This window comes from Anabrus simplex, chromosome 3, assembly GCF_040414725.1.
Source record: "Anabrus simplex isolate iqAnaSimp1 chromosome 3, ASM4041472v1, whole genome shotgun sequence".
NCBI lineage: Eukaryota > Metazoa > Arthropoda > Insecta > Orthoptera > Tettigoniidae > Anabrus > Anabrus simplex.
Genome location: NC_090267.1, coordinates 280,060,251 through 280,078,221, shown reverse-complemented (window position 1 = coordinate 280,078,221; position 17,971 = coordinate 280,060,251). Strand labels below are relative to the sequence as shown.

General features: G+C 36.8%; 1 protein-coding gene across 3 annotated transcripts in view; it reads right to left on the bottom strand.

The window, feature by feature from the left end:
- LOC136866257 (high affinity copper uptake protein 1) overlaps positions 1-17,971 on the bottom strand; it is a 216,937-nt gene that overhangs the window by 38,740 nt on the left and 160,226 nt on the right. For all 3 annotated transcript variants that reach the window (XM_067143055.2, XM_067143057.2, XM_067143056.2), the window contains exon 4: positions 2,192-2,290. In XM_067143055.2, coding sequence (XP_066999156.2) covers positions 2,192-2,290 — 99 coding nt within the window. The remainder of the gene's footprint in view (positions 1-2,191; positions 2,291-17,971) is intronic.

Below are 17,971 nucleotides of genomic sequence, written 5' to 3'. Positions count from 1 at the left end.
GAATGTTTAGTGTTCCCATTCACCCAGGAAAGTGTGACATTACCTACCACACCCTACAGAGATACTAGAGGACTTCATTAAGGTATGTGGAAAATTTTGTTTCCATATCTTGTTCCGTTTAGAACTTATTGTGAAAAGAATTCGTTGTTGTTTGCTCTGCCACTAACAGCTGGAATAGCTGGGCCAGCCCTTTAAATAGCTGCTCAGATGATGGGCGTGAATGTGTTAAAACTAGGAAAGGAGAAAACTCTGAGTCAATAACTTTTCTATGTCAAAGCCTGAAAAAGTAATTCCTTTAACACGTTGAGTGCCAAGCAACCCCTTTTGGGTACGTGAGAGTAGTCAAGTTTCTGAACATCACGTTCCCATATGGGGTCATGCGTTCGTTTGAAATCGGGAACTGTGCGAACCCATTTGGGTGCGCAGTCAGTGTGTGTTTCGAAGCTGTGTAAAGTCTCTTCCTGTCATCTGTTGGCCGTCTATTTCAGAACGTGCAAAGTCCACCTTCCATTCGTCAATTCCTGTTTTGGCGCGAACCCATATGGGTACGTTAAGTGTGTTCTGTAGGGTGACAAAGTCATTGTCTATTTCGCGCACGTATTGTTTATGTAAGTGTGCAGTGCTGTGAGTTTCCTTTTCCTTTATGTCACTATGAGTAAATCGAGCAGTAAAAGACTTAGTGCAGGTAGTCTGGACGATACACTGAACAAGTTGGATAATGATGATGTAGACGAAGTATATAGTTACAGTCATTTTTAATCCAGTACAGAGCAAATAGCGATCTCGCACGTTCATTCATATTGATGAATTCCAATCTTCAGCATAACCGTTCCCCACTGTACTCCAGGTTTCCAAGCTACTTGCTGCAATTTTTTTGTGACTTCAACAGTCTTCAACGATATAGTCACTGGTTTCCAATGTTGCACAATCATCACTGCTATGTTCTCTTACCCAAATTAAACGTCACACAAACATAATTACGTATATATTCTATATTCCCTAACTACAAATTCTTCTGATAATATTATTCTTTTACATCCTAATTTTCTAAATTCACATGATTTTCACTGCTTCATAAAACAAAATTTTATACGAAAATTTCCTATCCTAAAATCAGGAGATGATCATCTACAAACATTTCCTGACCTAAAATCGGGGATCGTTGCTTTGTACAGCTCCAGTATGAACACACTAACACGTATCTCATAATCAATGGCATATAATGCGTCCCTACAAAGGAAAAGGTAAGTATGGCTGAGCGACTGGACATTAACTACTGTATAGGTGCGACCCCATATGGGGGCGCATATACGTGTACAATTCGTAACGACCAATACGACCCCATATGGGGTCGCAATATTATACCTAATATACATAATAAGTTAACCTAATATATCATAAATATATCCTCATTTCAGCGATCACTTGCTTGGTTAAGTCTGTGAACGTTTTGGCACCAGGGAGTAACTTGACGTTATTAGCTCACGGCACTAGACGGCAATCCTATGAATTTCGGTCTGGCACTCAACGTGTTAATCATGACATGATGATCAATGTAATACAGTTCTAAGAGGGGATTTACAAACAGAAGAGAAGATGACAGACTCAGACATAGGTATTTAAATGTATATGTTCAGAAACCTGATATGAAACTGGCAATGAAGAGGATAAATTTTTTATTATAATCATTTTTTTTCTTTAGCAGGTTAGCAATCCTTACTGCTAACTCTGAGAGATTGGTTGACGATCTGCCACTGCTGAGCATAATGACGTGATTGGGGCAAAATGCTACACATTCACAGCCTAATAAGCCCGTCTATTGCTGGTATTTTTGTGTGTGAAATTCTCACTTATAAAAAGGTCTATGATGTATAATTTATTTCATGTTTCACTACAACCTAGCAGGGTAAAAATCTATAATACGATGATAGTTGATAACTTTTAAAGGGAAAAACAAAAGAAATTATCCATTCCATATTTCAGGCATACATGTATAAGATATACATTTTTTTTTTAAATTCTTCTATTTACATGTTTATGTACGAATTGATTTTCACTATGAGGGAATGAGACTAAGGAAAAGAAGAAGGAACATCTCCTCCAGAGCTAATCGGTTAACATGTTTGGAAAAGTAAAGGCATACAGGCAGAGAGAAATACATATAAATTGCAATTCAAGAAATATTACTCACTGTACTATCCGGTTATCTTCAGCCACTACTCCCTTTTCTGCTGGCATAGATACTGATCGATACTGCAAGGAGTTATAGGTTTTCCAGAAGAGGTATTCTCTGGAAAAGAAAAATGATCACAGTAAAGTGCTGTATCTGTAAGTTAAGGGATGGAACTGTAAGAAACAAGAAGATGCTCACAGAAGCAGGAGATTACCAAGTATGAAGCATATCAATTAGCTATTGAAGGGAGGTTAACATTAATTTAATTTTTAAATTCCATTCTGCTCTGCATCTTAAACAGTTGCTGTCAGTTTACCCACATGAAATTTTCATATGCATGCGTCAATCCAACACAACCCAGGGTGTTAAACTTTGAGAGTTTTGTCTTTGACACTTCTCACAGCATTTATGTATCAAAGTTTGTTGGTTGCCCTCTTGGATGGAGAACTGTGACTTGTTGCAAAGTGTAATTATGAATATGATCCTTACTCAGATGGATTAATGGTATAACAAGAAGAAGGGTAACTACAATTACAGAGAACTGTCCTAGGAGGGGACCTGAGAAATCCATGTACTTTTATTTTCTGTAGTTTCTGACTTACAGCCACTGACCTCAGACCCTGTTTATTATATATGGGAAAGAGGGTAGGAAGAATAGAGAAACTAGAAAAAGCTAATAAGGGAACTTAAAGTGATAAAGGATGCAAAAGAGAATTACATGAATGGCATACTTCATGAGGGTAATGGCCAAACAGGGAAATGGATAAAACTGTATTCATATATTAGGATTCAAAAGGGAAATGGAATCCAAATTCCCACCATGCTGGGAGAAGGTGGGGGAATGTGGTTTTTTTTACAGATAATGAGAAAGCAAATCTATTTAGTAGAGAATTCATAGATTCAGTAGAAGATTGTCAGGGGTTGGAAACCAAAATAGAAGATAGAGAGGGAGAAACACATAAGGAAACAAGAAGCTCCTCATTCACAAATGAGGATATTTTCAGAGAAATCCAACTGCTTCAGCAAGGAAAAGCAGCAGGGAGTGATCAAATTACTGAGGAGGTACTAAAGACAATAGGGAGGTACATAGTGTCTTATTTAAAATTTCTCTTAAACTATGTCATGAATAATAATGTACTGGGAACTACAGACCAGTCAGGCTGACCAGTGTAGTCTGTAAAAAACTGGAGAGTGCGACAGCAACGTATACTAGTGGGGTATATGAATAGAAAAATTGGTTCATGAGATGCCACTATGGATTAAAAAATACTTTTTTTTTTTTTTGTGGGATTTCAGCAGGACATATCAGATCAGTTGGATTGCATAGCCATATACCTTTCCAAAGCACTGGACAGACTGTAACATGGAATATTATTAAAGAAACTGGAGATAACAGGATTGGACACAAGGGTTATACATTGCATAAAAACATTTCTAAATTTAAGGGTTCAGAAAGTCTTAGTAGGAAATCATGTATCACACGAAGAGAAAATTTGGAAGGGAATTCCACAGGGTAGTATATATATACAAATGATTTAGGGAACAGCTGGATTCAGACCAGTAACCTGGGATTTCAGAAGAAAAGGTAGTATATCAAAAATGTTACAGTAACTTGGATGAGAAGCTTTAAGTAAGAGAAGGGAGAAGATTATATGCAGATGACATAATTGTTTACAGGGAAGTAAATAATATAGAGGATTGTACAGAATTACAAAGGGGCCTTGACTGTATCCAACAATGGGTTGAAGAGAATTAATTATAGAATGTCCCAGTGAGTTAGTGGCTCAAGGAGGGACTGCCTTTAACAATCACAGCTTGGCAGCTTTTAGTTTCAGTTAACAGATAAGGCACAGGCCTACATATATAACAAGGAATGTTTTACAAATACTGATTTACAGCATATCATTATTTTACATGGAAAAAAGAAGATATTCAAAATAAACTAAACATAGGTGGAAAAATAAGTACAAAGTGGTTATCGATTTATTCTCCAACATGCTGTTCAAGGAAGTACCTGTGTACTTCTTTTTAAAATCTGTACAACTTATTGATTTGTTTCAATTTTGGAGGTAGATTGTTAAAGGCTGTGCTTGCTGAATAAGAAATTCTTTTAACACCATATTTAGTAGTGTTTGTGGAATCTTTGAAAAACTGGTTTGCTGATCTTGTATTATGGGTGTGAATATCTTTGCTGTATCATAGTTCTGTATTAACAGAAATCATTATTTTTATACCTGAACATAAATAAAGCTTGAGAGTATTTAATCTGGCATTGTATTGGTAATATGTTTGTTTCCTGAAAAACTTCCACAGATGGTTTTAGTAAATCATATCCACACACAATTTTTAAAGGTCTCTTTTGGAGTATTTCTAGTTCCTGTACAGCTTCCTGTGTACAATTTCCCCATATTATATTCATATAGATAAGGTGTGAATGTATGAGGGAGGTAAATATATTTCTTAAATGTTGGTTGTTTATTCCGTAGTCCTTCAATCTTTTTAGTATTCCAATTATACTAATAATTTTTTTCTTTACATTTGAGATATGCTCATTCCAACTTAACTTATTGTCTAAAGCCAGGCCTAAATATGAAAACTGCTTTACTCTTTCAATGGGCTCATTGCCAATTTTACTACATTATAGGTATTGATAATTTGTGTTGGTTTATGGAATATCATGTATTTTGTTTTTGATGTGCTTATTACTAGATTATTTTTGTTCAGCCATGATGTTAGTATGTCCATATCTTTTTGCATATACTCCATAATCTTTTGTTCACAACTGCTGTCATGAAATACAAATATATCATCTGCAAACAGGAATATCTTACCAGTAAACTCAAGATAACCTATATCATTAATAAATATCAGAAACATATTGGTCCCAGCACTGACCCTTGTGGGACACCATGTTTAACATTGTAGATGGGCACTTAAGTCTCATTGATATTAACATATTGCTTCCTATCAGTTAGGTCATTTTTAAACCACTCAAAGGCTATTCCTCTAATTCCTGCATTTGCTAGTTTATTAAGTAGTAGGATATGGTTAACTGTGTCAAATGCCTTTGCAAGATCTATGAAAAGTCCAGCTGCTATTTTATTATTATCTAATGCATTCTGTATAAGGGACACTATGTCAAATGCAAATGAAAGTGTACTATGTTTGGGTAGGAAGCCATACTGGAATTTGAAGAAGAAATGTGTTTCCATTAGGAAATTCAAGACTTGTTTTTTTTATTACTACTACAAGTACTTTTGCTAGTGAAGATAGTGGCCTGTAATTACTGGGCTCAAACTGTGTTCCTTTCTTAAGAACTGATACCACTCTTGCAATTTTACATTTATCTGGTATTACTCCTGTTTGCAATGACAAATTAATTATCTCAGTGAGCAAAGGGGTAAAAACATGCTAATGTAGCATGGTTTCTTAGATGATGTTACCGATATCTCAAAGAATAGGTATCTGACTGTTCCGTGTATCTATGTATTTCCACTTTCTGTTGATAGAGGGCATCCCCCTCTGTCGCGAGCATGAAGGATTATTTCTCGGCGAGACCTTTTAATATCTTCTCCTAGAAGTGAATATTTTTTCCGATTAAGCTGACTAATTAAGACATGGAGCCCTCACACACAGGAGCAGCATTTTTACATTTCAAATGGATGTTTTATAGGTTTAAAAACGATGCTAAACTAATGCATCATTTGCGTGCTTCGATGATTTGATATAGTACTGCATCATTTGCGTGCTTCGATGATTGATATTGCCGGTAATGTAACATTTTGAATTTGTATCATTTGTGTATGATCATTCTTTCTTTTCTTTTTATTACGGCTGACCGAGACCCATCTTTGTACTCGGGGCGAGTATGGCATGTGTGTAAGTTGTGGGAGTGATCGTAGTGCATCATAATCTGGGTCTCTGTTTATTTTAATGAGCTTCTCGTAACATTTTGCCATCATTTGGAGGTACGGTCTGTGTGTCGGCCGGAAGATCTGTTCTGGCCGTACGCAGTGTAAGGGGTGATGATTCTACGCGTGACCGTGGGGTCACAAACGTCCTGCTGTCGTTTGACCTGGTAAGCTATATCTACTATTGACATGAGACCTTATCGCTGGAATGTTGTATTGCACTCTACGAAGTGCCCTGATTTATTTATTCGGACCGAGCTGCAGAGATTATTTGCCTTAAAGGGCAATTGATTGTATGATTGAATGAATGGGTAGATGGATGGGCTGAGTGTTAAGATGTCGTATCGGTCTGTTAAAATAATATTTATTTGTTCTTTATCGCCCCTCATTTTCTTTTGGAAGCGAATCCTTTTGTTTCCTTATTGTGCATCCTGGTCATTTTTGACCTGGACGTCGCCATGTGGATTTGTTTCTTTCTTGGCCGCGCGCTGGTCCATGTTACTCTTATTGATATGTTTTACATTCATTGGTCCATAGAGCATTCTCTTTGCCCTTCGTGCTAATTTCCTTGGTCACGTGTTTCTCTGATTTAAACACATTATTTGGTTTATCTGCTCCTTGGTGTGGGGATTTGAAATGTGTGGGAAGTATTGTTAAGAAATAAAATTTTAAAAAAGGGTTAGCTAAAGATAAGGGACTCCCACGCTTGTGATTTAGTATTTTATCCTCGGTGAAGGAATGACTGAATAAAATTCGAGCAAAGAATATTCATTTCGCAGATTTGAGTAGCGAAGTCACTGATTGTCTTAGTGCCTACATCTCAAGAATAACTATCCCAGGTGCATGTATGCAATGTATGCAATCGTACCTTGGTACGATTGTCATTCGGACTAACGCCGAGTATGTATGTATTATCCTGTTATAATCACTGATTTTTTCTTTAAATTGATCCTTTGATTGACGTTACATTTCAATAAACCCTTATTTACCTTTTCTCAGATTTTTACTCCTAGTAGTGTTTGTTACTAACTTGTATTGCTTGAGGTGAATAACTTTTCCAGTTCAGGGTAATGTCTTTCGCCCTTCCTGACCGGGGTCCACGCCTAGTTCTCTCTTTCGATCCTCATATTTAACTATGTGGGTACGTTAGTTAGAGGGTGGGTGTGGCTCAGGGGCCAGATGATTTACAGACCTCTTGAGGAGTATGTTATTTATTCCATCATGTGTGTAGTTATTCTTGTTGGCTAGTGCTTCTATGATTTGTGTAACTTCCTTAACATCTGTTGGCCTAAAGTACAGAGAGTTGCAGATCATATGATTAGATAGCAAAGATGGGTTACATGGACCAAGATCTTTAACCAAGTTTTCAACTACATTAATGAAAAATGTGTTAAAAGTTTTGCAAATATCAATAGAAGTGTGTTGAACATTTTCATACATAAGTTCTATAACTTTTGGTTTACTATTAGTTCTACCAAGTATCTGATTTACTGCCTTCCACATTTCGTTATTAGTATCCCCTTTTCTAATTACATGATTATAATATGACCGTTTTAGCAATCTTTTCATTTTAATTATGTCCTTGCAACATCTTGTGTACTCTTCGATTGTTTCAGTTGAAGGGTTTTTAGCTTTAGTTCTTGAGTGTAGGATATTTTTTCTTTTACCACTTCTAGGAATTTTTGTTTTACCCATGGCTTATGTGTATCTTTCCGTGGTGGATTTTGGCCAATATTTGAACTAGCTACTCTAAGTCCCTCACTAATAAAAGCACACAGCTAGTCATATCCTTCGTTCACGTCAGTAGATAGATTTGTACATGTATTTCTAGTGAAAAAAATCATTTAGCTTAGTATAATTTATTTTCATGTTTGTTTGTACATTTATGTCACTACTGAATGGAGTACTTCCTGTACTTAAGAACTGGTACCACTCTTGTAATTTTACATTTATCTGGTATTACTCCTGTTTGCAATGAGAAATTAATTATCTCAGTGAGCAAGGGGGCTTATTACACTTCGTGCATTGATATGGATACATTTAAATTTAGAGCTTGATTCCTAGTTTTTTATTTATAATTTTCTATAGTATCACACTGGATCTCAACAGAACAACAGAATACTGTGTAACAATTCAATAAAGATGTAAAAATTGTAACAATTCAATAAAGATGTATAGTTCCTATAAATATTGCCATTCTGCTTCAGTAGCCTGCACCTTCTTGCAATGTTCTCATTCTTGGGCGAAAGATGGTCATTAATGAAAACTTTGCGTGATGGGCAGTTCAGTCTCTTTAATTTGTGTTGTTACTTCTAGAATTAGAATATTATGATCACTAAGGTCACTTATTACATTATATAAATAGTAATCAGCAGTGGCAAAGTTTGAGTGTATATAATCAATTAAAGTTGAGGATGTGGGTGTTATTCTTGTTGGTAGCCTTGTATTGCAGGGGTAAAAATTGTAACAATTCAATATAGTTCCTATAAATATTGCTATCTTTTAAAAAATCTACGTTATCATCCCCTATAAGCAATGAGTTTGATTTTTGTGTATTGCACAAAACAAGTTCAAGGTCTATCATAAAGTTAGTAGTATTACTCTCCTTTGGGTTGTGATATGAAATTACGTTATGTCTCCGGTTTTTGCTAAATACTTCTATTTGGAGAATACTGTGATAACTGTTAATGATCTTAATGACTTTAGTTGTCCATTTTCTTGATACATACACTGACAGTCCCCCTCCAGTACCCTCTCTAGCTAGATGGTAAGTTTCAAAGCTAGGTATATTATAATAGGATGTTTCTTCATCTGATAACCAACTTTCTGTTATAACTATAATGTCAAGTTCTGTAACCTCATCAATAATAAGCATAATATCCTCAAACTTATTCCTAACACTTCGTGCATTGATATAGTTACATTTAAATTTAGAATTTAGAGCTTGATTCCTAGTTTTTAATTTATAATTTTCTATAGTATCACACTGGATCTCAACAGAATTTATTATTTCCTTATTCCTATAAATGTCCTCTACCATTTAACAACAGTATAAATGCGTGTGAATATAGCACCTGCAGTGTTTACTGTCCGCGTTTATTCTCGAGGTGTGCGATCTTTGCCTCGTTGCTGATGAACATGCCTGGTCCATCCCTAGCTTCGCGGACGTAGATCTTGCAGTCCCTTGTCCATGTGGCAAATATTTTGCCATTCTGCTTCAGTAGCCTGCACCTTCTTGCAATGTTCAAATTCTTGGGTGAAAGATGGTCATTAATGAAAACTTTGCGTGATGGACAGTTCAGTCCAATATCCTGGGTGTTTAACACTCTTTTCTTTTATTCTGGCATTCACTATTTCGTCTTTCTTCCACCTGTTAGTGAATTTCACCACAATTCTTCCAACATCCCCACCTCTTGACGGCAGACGATGAGCAACGTCAATCTCCTGGATACCCAAATCAACCCCCCAATGCCCCGGCTGTTTGTATTACCAAGTCATACACATTTCCTTTTTCCATTTCTGGGATTCCACTTATTAGCAAATTGTTCCTGTGGGTGTACTGGTGTACTGTTTAAGGTCCTCTAACCCATCCAAAGCCCGTCTGGTATCATTGCTTATGCTCACCAGAGATTTGTCTAATTCAGATGTTCTTTTCTTCAACTCACCTGTGATCGTTTTGAACTTCTCAAACTGGTCATTTATAAATTCTGTTGCTTCCTTAAGAGCACCGAGTTCAACCATGAATAAAGTTTTCAGTTCTGTAACAGATAATTTTATATTCTCCGTAACCTCCTTAACTAAGTCACATTCGCTTAGGTTAGGTGGCGGGTGACAATCGTCATGTTTACATTTCCACGCCTTTTCTGGATCACTTCTTACAGCCTCGTAAGCCTTCTTTGACATTTGTGTGCATTCCTTGAAAAAAATCTGCTGAATGGGGTTATCAGTGTTGTGAGTTGATAGCTACTGGAGTCCAAAGGGATCTATCACAAGCCATTTAATGCATCTAGTCTTGTGAAAAAAATTCACCCTCATCAACAGTGGATAGCTGCCACCTTTCCCGCTGGATATATTTGTTTAGCTGTGTGAAGTCCACACATATACGAACCCTACCATCTTTGTATGGGACCACAACCACAGGGGCACACCAAGTGTAGGTTCCTATACTGGCTATTTTCACCTCCATAACCATCTTGTCCAGCTCCATTTTAACTCCATGTCTTAAGGGCATTGCTACATGATGGGGTGCAGCTGTAGCAAATGGTTTAGCTCTATTGCTCAGCCTGAGTGTATAATCCATTCCTTTCATTGTGCCAACACGCCAAGAAATCTAACGATATCAAGTCTCACTTCATCTATATTTTAAGTTGACTAAGTTTAATTTTGACAGTGCCTCTGCCTAATAAGAGGACAGGCTTGATTCTGAACTACATATACAGTACATCTTCTAAGGTCTGCCTATCCTTACACCTGAGCAAGACACTGGTCACTCCTTTCACAATTACAGGTGATTTAACAACACCATACCAGTTCCTATCAGTTTTCACTAGCTTAAGGCCAAGTTCATTAGATAAATATGTACCTATAACAGTGAAGTCAGTGCCGGTATCCAGCTTAAACATTCCTTCCTTTTCAGCAATTTTCATGGGTAGCTTTCAAGAGTCTGAGTTCAATTCCAGTGCTGTCAATTCACCAAGATAATCACTCTCTTCCCATTAAGATTGGCTATCTTGTATCCCAAAGACTGACTTGTTTTTTTTCCTACAGGGGTCGCCGTGACAAAAGTTCTGGGGCAATTTATAGCAGCAACATCAGCAGAACTTTCCTTATCTCTAACAATTTGCTGCTGTTGTTTCAATCTGTCTCAGCCTGTCTTGCCAAATGTACAGCCTTATTAAGATCCAGATTCTCTATCATTCGTAGTTTTTCCAAAAGACCCTGATCTAAGACACCTATAATGATCAGATCTCTAATTAAACTGTCTCTTAAATTTTCAAGCTGATATTGGTCAGCTAACGTCCATCTGTCTTCTTTTGAGAAATTTAGTTCTTAAGTACACAATATTTGTCTTAAATCCAAGAAACTTTTCAAACTCCGCCCTGTCATATTTGCCACTATCCACCTCATTCAAACCAAAGGACTTTAACAAATCTTCACCCAAGTCACCCAAACAATATAATGGCATGCTTGCTTCTTCCTCCTCTTCCTTGCACTTTAATCCAAACAAAATTCTAAAACGTTCAAACCTTGTAATCCATCGAGGCCAATCTGACTGTTCTTTAAAGTTAAAATCTGTGGAGTGGAGACTCAGTAACAATTGGTAACTTCCATTTGATGAGTAGCAGTATTTTCCATTTGACTGAATAGGCCAGACAATATCACTATCACAACAGCACTCACAAAACAGCTGATACCATATAATGTTTAGCGTAATGCATTAATCAGCAGTCGTGTTTAACATAGCTCATTTATCGCGTGCTCAACATCACAGATAATCCACAAAATTGAATATTGGACATACTACACATAACCACAATATTCTATATTCTCTGTAATCGATATCTCGATACAAGAGGTTACACAACGCATCAGACAAGGTATTTCAGATAACAATTCACCAGCTCCACATATGGTGAAGGTAATAATCTTTAATTAAATAACACGATACTCTTGTAAATTTTGTTTAAAGAAAGAAATTGAACAGAATGTACAGTATTCATTGGCAAAATAGTTAACAGTCATTGTATTGTTATCCATTATTGCTGCTCTTTGTATTCAAATACTGCATTACTGGCTACAGTAAAGAACAAAGGGTATAGTGTAGTCAAGAAAACAAAAATAATAATCAGCTAACTCCTGTATTCTGATAACTTATTTGTAGTTCTGCGTACGTAATTCAAATCTCCAAAGTAATTTATACCTTGCTCCCTCAAACTTTCAGCATTTAAGGTCAGTTTTAATTCCTGTTACCCACTGCTTGTACTAATAAAAAAGAAAACTTTCTAATAATGATTTAGTTTTAACTATATTTGTTTCAGTTAACCAACTGTAATTAGCATTAGACCTGTATTGTAGTGTAGTTATTTTATTGGAAATTATTGTGCTTACTTTATAATTTCATAATATTTGTATAGTAGAGGAAAAAACTCTGTAGGAATTTATCTCTTAATAAAATTCTATTGTTTCAGTTAAGCTGTTGAAATTTGGAGAAGTTTAATGGCACTTTAGAATTGTAGAATAGCTATTTTTATTAGATCATATCTTGCTTGCTTCTTCTGTTTGTAATAATAATAATAATAATAATAATAATAATAATAATAATAATAATAATAATAATAATAATAATAATAATAATAATAATAATAATAATAATAATAATAATAATAATAATAATAATAATAATAATAATAATAATAATAATAATAATAATAATAATAATAATAATAATAATAATAATAATAATAATAATAATAATAATAATAATAATAATAATAATAATAATAATAATAATAATAATAATAATAATAATAATAATAATAATAATAATAATAATAATAATAATAATAATAATAATAATAATAATAATAATAATAATAATAATAATAATAATAATAATAATAATAATAATAATAATAATAATAATAATAATAATAATAATAATAATAATAATAATAATAATAATAATAATAATAATAATAATAATAATAATAATAATAATAATAATAATAATAATAATAATAATAATAATAATAATAATAATAATAATAATAATAATAATAATAATAATAATAATAATAATAATAATAATAATAATAATAATAATAATAATAATAATAATAATAATAATAATAATAATAATAATAATAATAATAATAATAATAATAATAATAATAACCTGTCCATACATACATGTATTTAGTGTAACTACACATTTCTACAGTTAGCCTGTTATTCCTAGTATTTTATAATTAGGATATGTTGAAAAACTGTAGTGTAGTTATTTCATCAATTAGTTTATCACTTGCATTATTGTTGTGAAATCTTTGTGCAATATACATTATTTCCTACCTCTGACATACACACTGTTATTCATAGAATATACTGTTTTATTTCTGTTGATATTTCCATATTATTTTACATTTCTTTCAAGAGATAAAAGAATGGATGAGGGAGGCAGGTGTAAGGACAGTGGGAGTGCATGGAAATTAAGGAACATGAGGGAAGAGATAGCAATTTTGAGGGAGATAATTAGGCTTATAATGGAGGACAGGAATTAAGGTAGGTCTCTCTCAATCAATGTACAGGATCCAGTAGGTAGGCAAGAGGGAGGAGAGGAGGAGAAAATGTGGAAGACAGATAGCCTAATGTTTTAAGGGGAAGGAAATTGAGGGATATGGGTATTCCTCAGGAAGTGGGCCCAGGAAAGGAAACGATATGAGTCACTGCAGGCAGATTAGCAGAGGGAAGATGGAGAACAAGGAAATGTTACAGAGGAGGTGTGAAGCCAGAGGAAAGGGAACGGTAGAAAAGGGAAATGTAAAGTAGAGGATAGGAAGAGGGAGATGGAACAGGATAGAGAGAAGGGAGGAAGAAATAGGATCTTCAAACGTCAGGGAAGTTGAGAAAAACTGGGAGAGGAGGGGATCTAATGAGGTAGGTGAGCTTGAAGCCCTGGTCATGGGTGATTCAACTGTTAGGCATGTGGGGAAAAGTGTGTGGGGGGAAAGGGGCCCAGGGTGGAGTGTTATCCAGGAATTAGGATAAGGCAGATGTTAAGGAAAATAGACGGGAAGGAGGAAAGTAAGGAGAAGGTGGTCATTTTCCATGTTGGTACCAACAACGTAAGGCAAACAGGAATAGGTACTAAGATAACTGGGGATGTGTGGGACCCGGTTATGGCAGTACGATGAATTTTAAGCAAGCATAGATATCAGTGGGATACTGTGCTGGAGGGATTCTGACTGGAGGGTGATTGAAGATTTAAATGAGAGTATGAAATGGGTATGTGGGAAATGGAGTGAGATTTGTAGATCCTAATGGGAGGGTAGGAGATAGGGATCTACGTTCAGATGGCCTTCACTTGAACTGCAATGATACATATAAGTTAGGGGATTTGTTTACAAGAGTTATAGGAAGGTACTTTCTGAGAAAGAGGGTGGACTAGAGGGCGGCGATGACAGTATAGGGAACAGGAAGTTAAGTAAGGATGACATAAAATTGTTAGTGTTAAACTGTAGAAGTGTTGTAAAGAAAGGAATAGAATTAAGTAATTTAACATATATACTAAGTGTCCACAATTAAAGTTATGCTATTCAGCATGGTACAGCATGGGCTGTAATGATCGTAGGAGTCTGGAATTTCGTAGATATGCTAACTAACTGCTTGCTGTCATTTCTTGATGGATACAGTACTTTTGCATCCATCTCTTAGCACAGGCCAGAGCAAAGTGTAGCTTCCACGGAAGTCCCAGCCTCATCCATGGCTGTAACAACATGGAAACTGCTGGGGTATGGGTGTTGCTTAGTAATGACATTCAGAGCACAACCAGTGTATCTGAGTGTAATGAAAAGTGTTGCTCATAGGGTTAGTTGCGCTACAATAGCACTGTCTGGCCCAGTGAGGAAAGCAATGGCAAACTATCTCACTTCTCGTCTTGCCTAGTACGCCTCATTTTGGTACTGCCATTGGTTTTTGTGGTTTGCCTATAACTGCATAGCCTTTGGTGGTGCTATTTGAGGATCCCACCAGTCTCTGGGCTGATGACCTAACAGACAGAGAGATGCTAACTAAGCATCTAACTATCTAACTAAGCATAAATTTTATCACATGTAATAAAGCAATGCGCTCGCGAATTATACCACAAAAATTATTAGTTCCAAGTCTTGCCACCAGGAGAAGAATTGCATCGCAGTGGTTCCTTAGTTGTTGCTTCAAAATGCATGTTGATTCTCTTCGTTGTAACGTAAGACAGTTGGTTTCTGCGTGAAACATAATGCCTATTGGGAAGAGAGACCGTGTGCTACTAGTGAAGTTGTTTTATCAGAATGGCAGAAACAACAACACTGCATTGTGATAATGTCACCGACAGAAACAGCAGAGAAGAGGTCCCATGACAAGTAATGGGCTGAAGAAAATGATTAAGAAATTCGAGGAAACAGGTGAATTAGGTGTCATACCAGGGAGAGGATGGCAGCCCATCCACATGGATGTTGTTGATGAAGTAGCTGTGGCAGACCGTGCAACACATTCTTCCAATTCTGTAACCACTGCACGAGCTGTGTCAAGTGAATTGCCACTACCCTGATCAACAGCTCACAAGATTTTGCAGTGGATTTTACATTGGTATCCCTACAAGCTTCATACTGTTCACAAATCGAAACCCCAAGATGTTGCACAATGCCGTGACTTTGCCCTTTGGTTTCTGGTGCGCGTGGAAGTGGGCGACAAGCGACCGGAGAATATTCTGTGGACTAATGAGGTGCATCTTACTCTGGAGGGTGCAGTGAATGCACAGAAATGTCGCATATGTGGTTAGACTCCTCCGAACATTGTGGAGCAACAACCATTGCATTCAGCTTACGTGACTATCTGGTGTGGTTTTACAAGCTCTTTCATTCTCGGTCCGGTTTTTCTTTGAGGAGATAATCCCTTGTGGGCCTGTTAGGTGTACAGTGACATCTGCATGTTATAGGGACCTCCTTGTGCAACACGTGATTACAGCTTTGTAGGAACGCAACTTTGACCACACCGTTATTTTCATGCAAGATAGGGCAACACCACATATCACTCGCCAGGTGAAACCTTCAGTAATGGCCGCATTATCTCTACACATTTTCCAGATGCGTGGCCTTCGAGGCCCCATGACCTAAATCCATGTAACTTCTGATTGCGGGGATATGTGAAAGATCGTGTCTATCAGGACATGTCCGGTCTCTGCCTGTTCTAAAGGCTAGCATACGATGACATGTTGCTCTGATTTCACCCAATATGCTGCGGGCATCTGTCGACAGTGCCGTGTTACGGATGCAGCATGTTGCTGAGTTTGGAGGCCATAATGAACAGTGTTTGTAACCATAAATGCTACTAAACCTCCCAGAACCATCGTTATAATGTGTTTTATCTTTCCTGCCATTTTTCTGTGACCCCATACCATTGCTTACAGCGCCATATTTTCACCTGGTGGCAAAACATGGAATTAATATTTTTTGGGATATACAGACCTGGCAAGGCTGGCACTGATGCAGAATTAATTAATTTATGTTTTTATATTTTTTTTACAAGTTGCTTTACATTACACCAACAAAGGTATTTACTTAAAGGTAGGCCTTACGGCGATGATGGTATAGGAAAGGGATAGAAGTGGGAAGGAAGTGGCTGTGCCCTTAATTAAGGTAGAGACCAAGCATTTGTCTGGTGTGGAAATGGGAAACCACAGAAAATCAGCTTCAGGGCTACCGACAGTGGGGTTCGAACCCACTATCTCCCGAATGCAAGGTCACAGATGTGCGCCCTTAACCACATGGCCAACTTGCTCAGTGGAGAATTATTTGATGATGATGATGATGATGCTGCTTGTTGTTTAAAGGGGCCTAACATCTAGGTCATCGGCTCCTAATGGTAGGAAATGTAATGAAATTTAAAAGTTCAAAATCATCCACTGACCAGAATAAAAAATGTGATGAAGAATGAATGGATATGAATTTAAAACAATCAGTGGCTCTAACCCAGAAACTATCATAAACAATAGTATTACTGACCAAGGGACCACTTCAAAAGCACAATCCTGAACAATTCTGAATCGAGGATGCTTGTTGTCTAAAGGGGTTCAAAATCCAGGTCAACGGCCCCTTATAATTGTACTTATCGCTAGTAAAGTAGAACCATGGTATTTGTCATGTTGCGGTACTAATCAAAAGTTGCATAGACTCACGGTGTTCCACACATGATGGTACTACTCACAAGTATTGTACGTTGCACAGGTAACGAAGACCTATGGTGTTTCTCACATAATGGCACCACTCATAGGCAACGCATACCCATAGTGTTCCTCACCTAGGTGTACTAATCACGGGCACCGGTATTCCCGTGGTGTTCCTCATATAGTGGGTACTAATCACAGGCAACGCCCAGACCCACAGTGTTTCTCACAATGGTACTAATCATGGGTAATGGAAACCGACAGTGAACCACTCTCTGCTGCTACTAATCACAAACCTATTGTGTACCTAATATAGTGGTACTACTCGCAAGTAAAGGCGACCCATGGTGTTCCCCGCGTGATGGTACTAATCACAAGTAGTTTAATGGTTCTAATACAATCATCCCTTGGTCGCCCCTTTTACTCGCCTCTTACGACAGGCAGGGGATACCGTGGGTGTGTTCTTCGTCTGCGTCCCCCACCCACCCACAGGAGGTGGAGAATTATTTGATAAGATAATTACCTATATGGGAAACGACACAGAAAGGAACGTTATTGTAGTGGGTGATCTCAATTTACCAAATGTTAACTGGGAAGGGAATGCAAACAGAAAGCATAACCAACAAATGGTGAATATGGGAAGGACAGCTGAATCAGACCGTGATGGAACCAACTAGATGGAAAAGTATTCTAGACATGAAACTGATAAAACCAGAGGAGTTCTATGGAGATTCTGAAGTGGTATAAGAGATTGTGAAGCTGTTCTTGTCATAGTTAAATGAAATGGAATGACGTATGGCTTTTAGTGCTGGGAGTGTCTGAGGACACGTTCGGCTCGCAAGGCGCAGGTCCTTCAATTTTGAGCCTGTAAGCGACCTGCGCTTTGTGATGAGGATGAAATGATGATGAAGTCAACACATATAATCAGCTCCCATGCCAGAGAAATTAACCAATAATGCTTAAAATTCC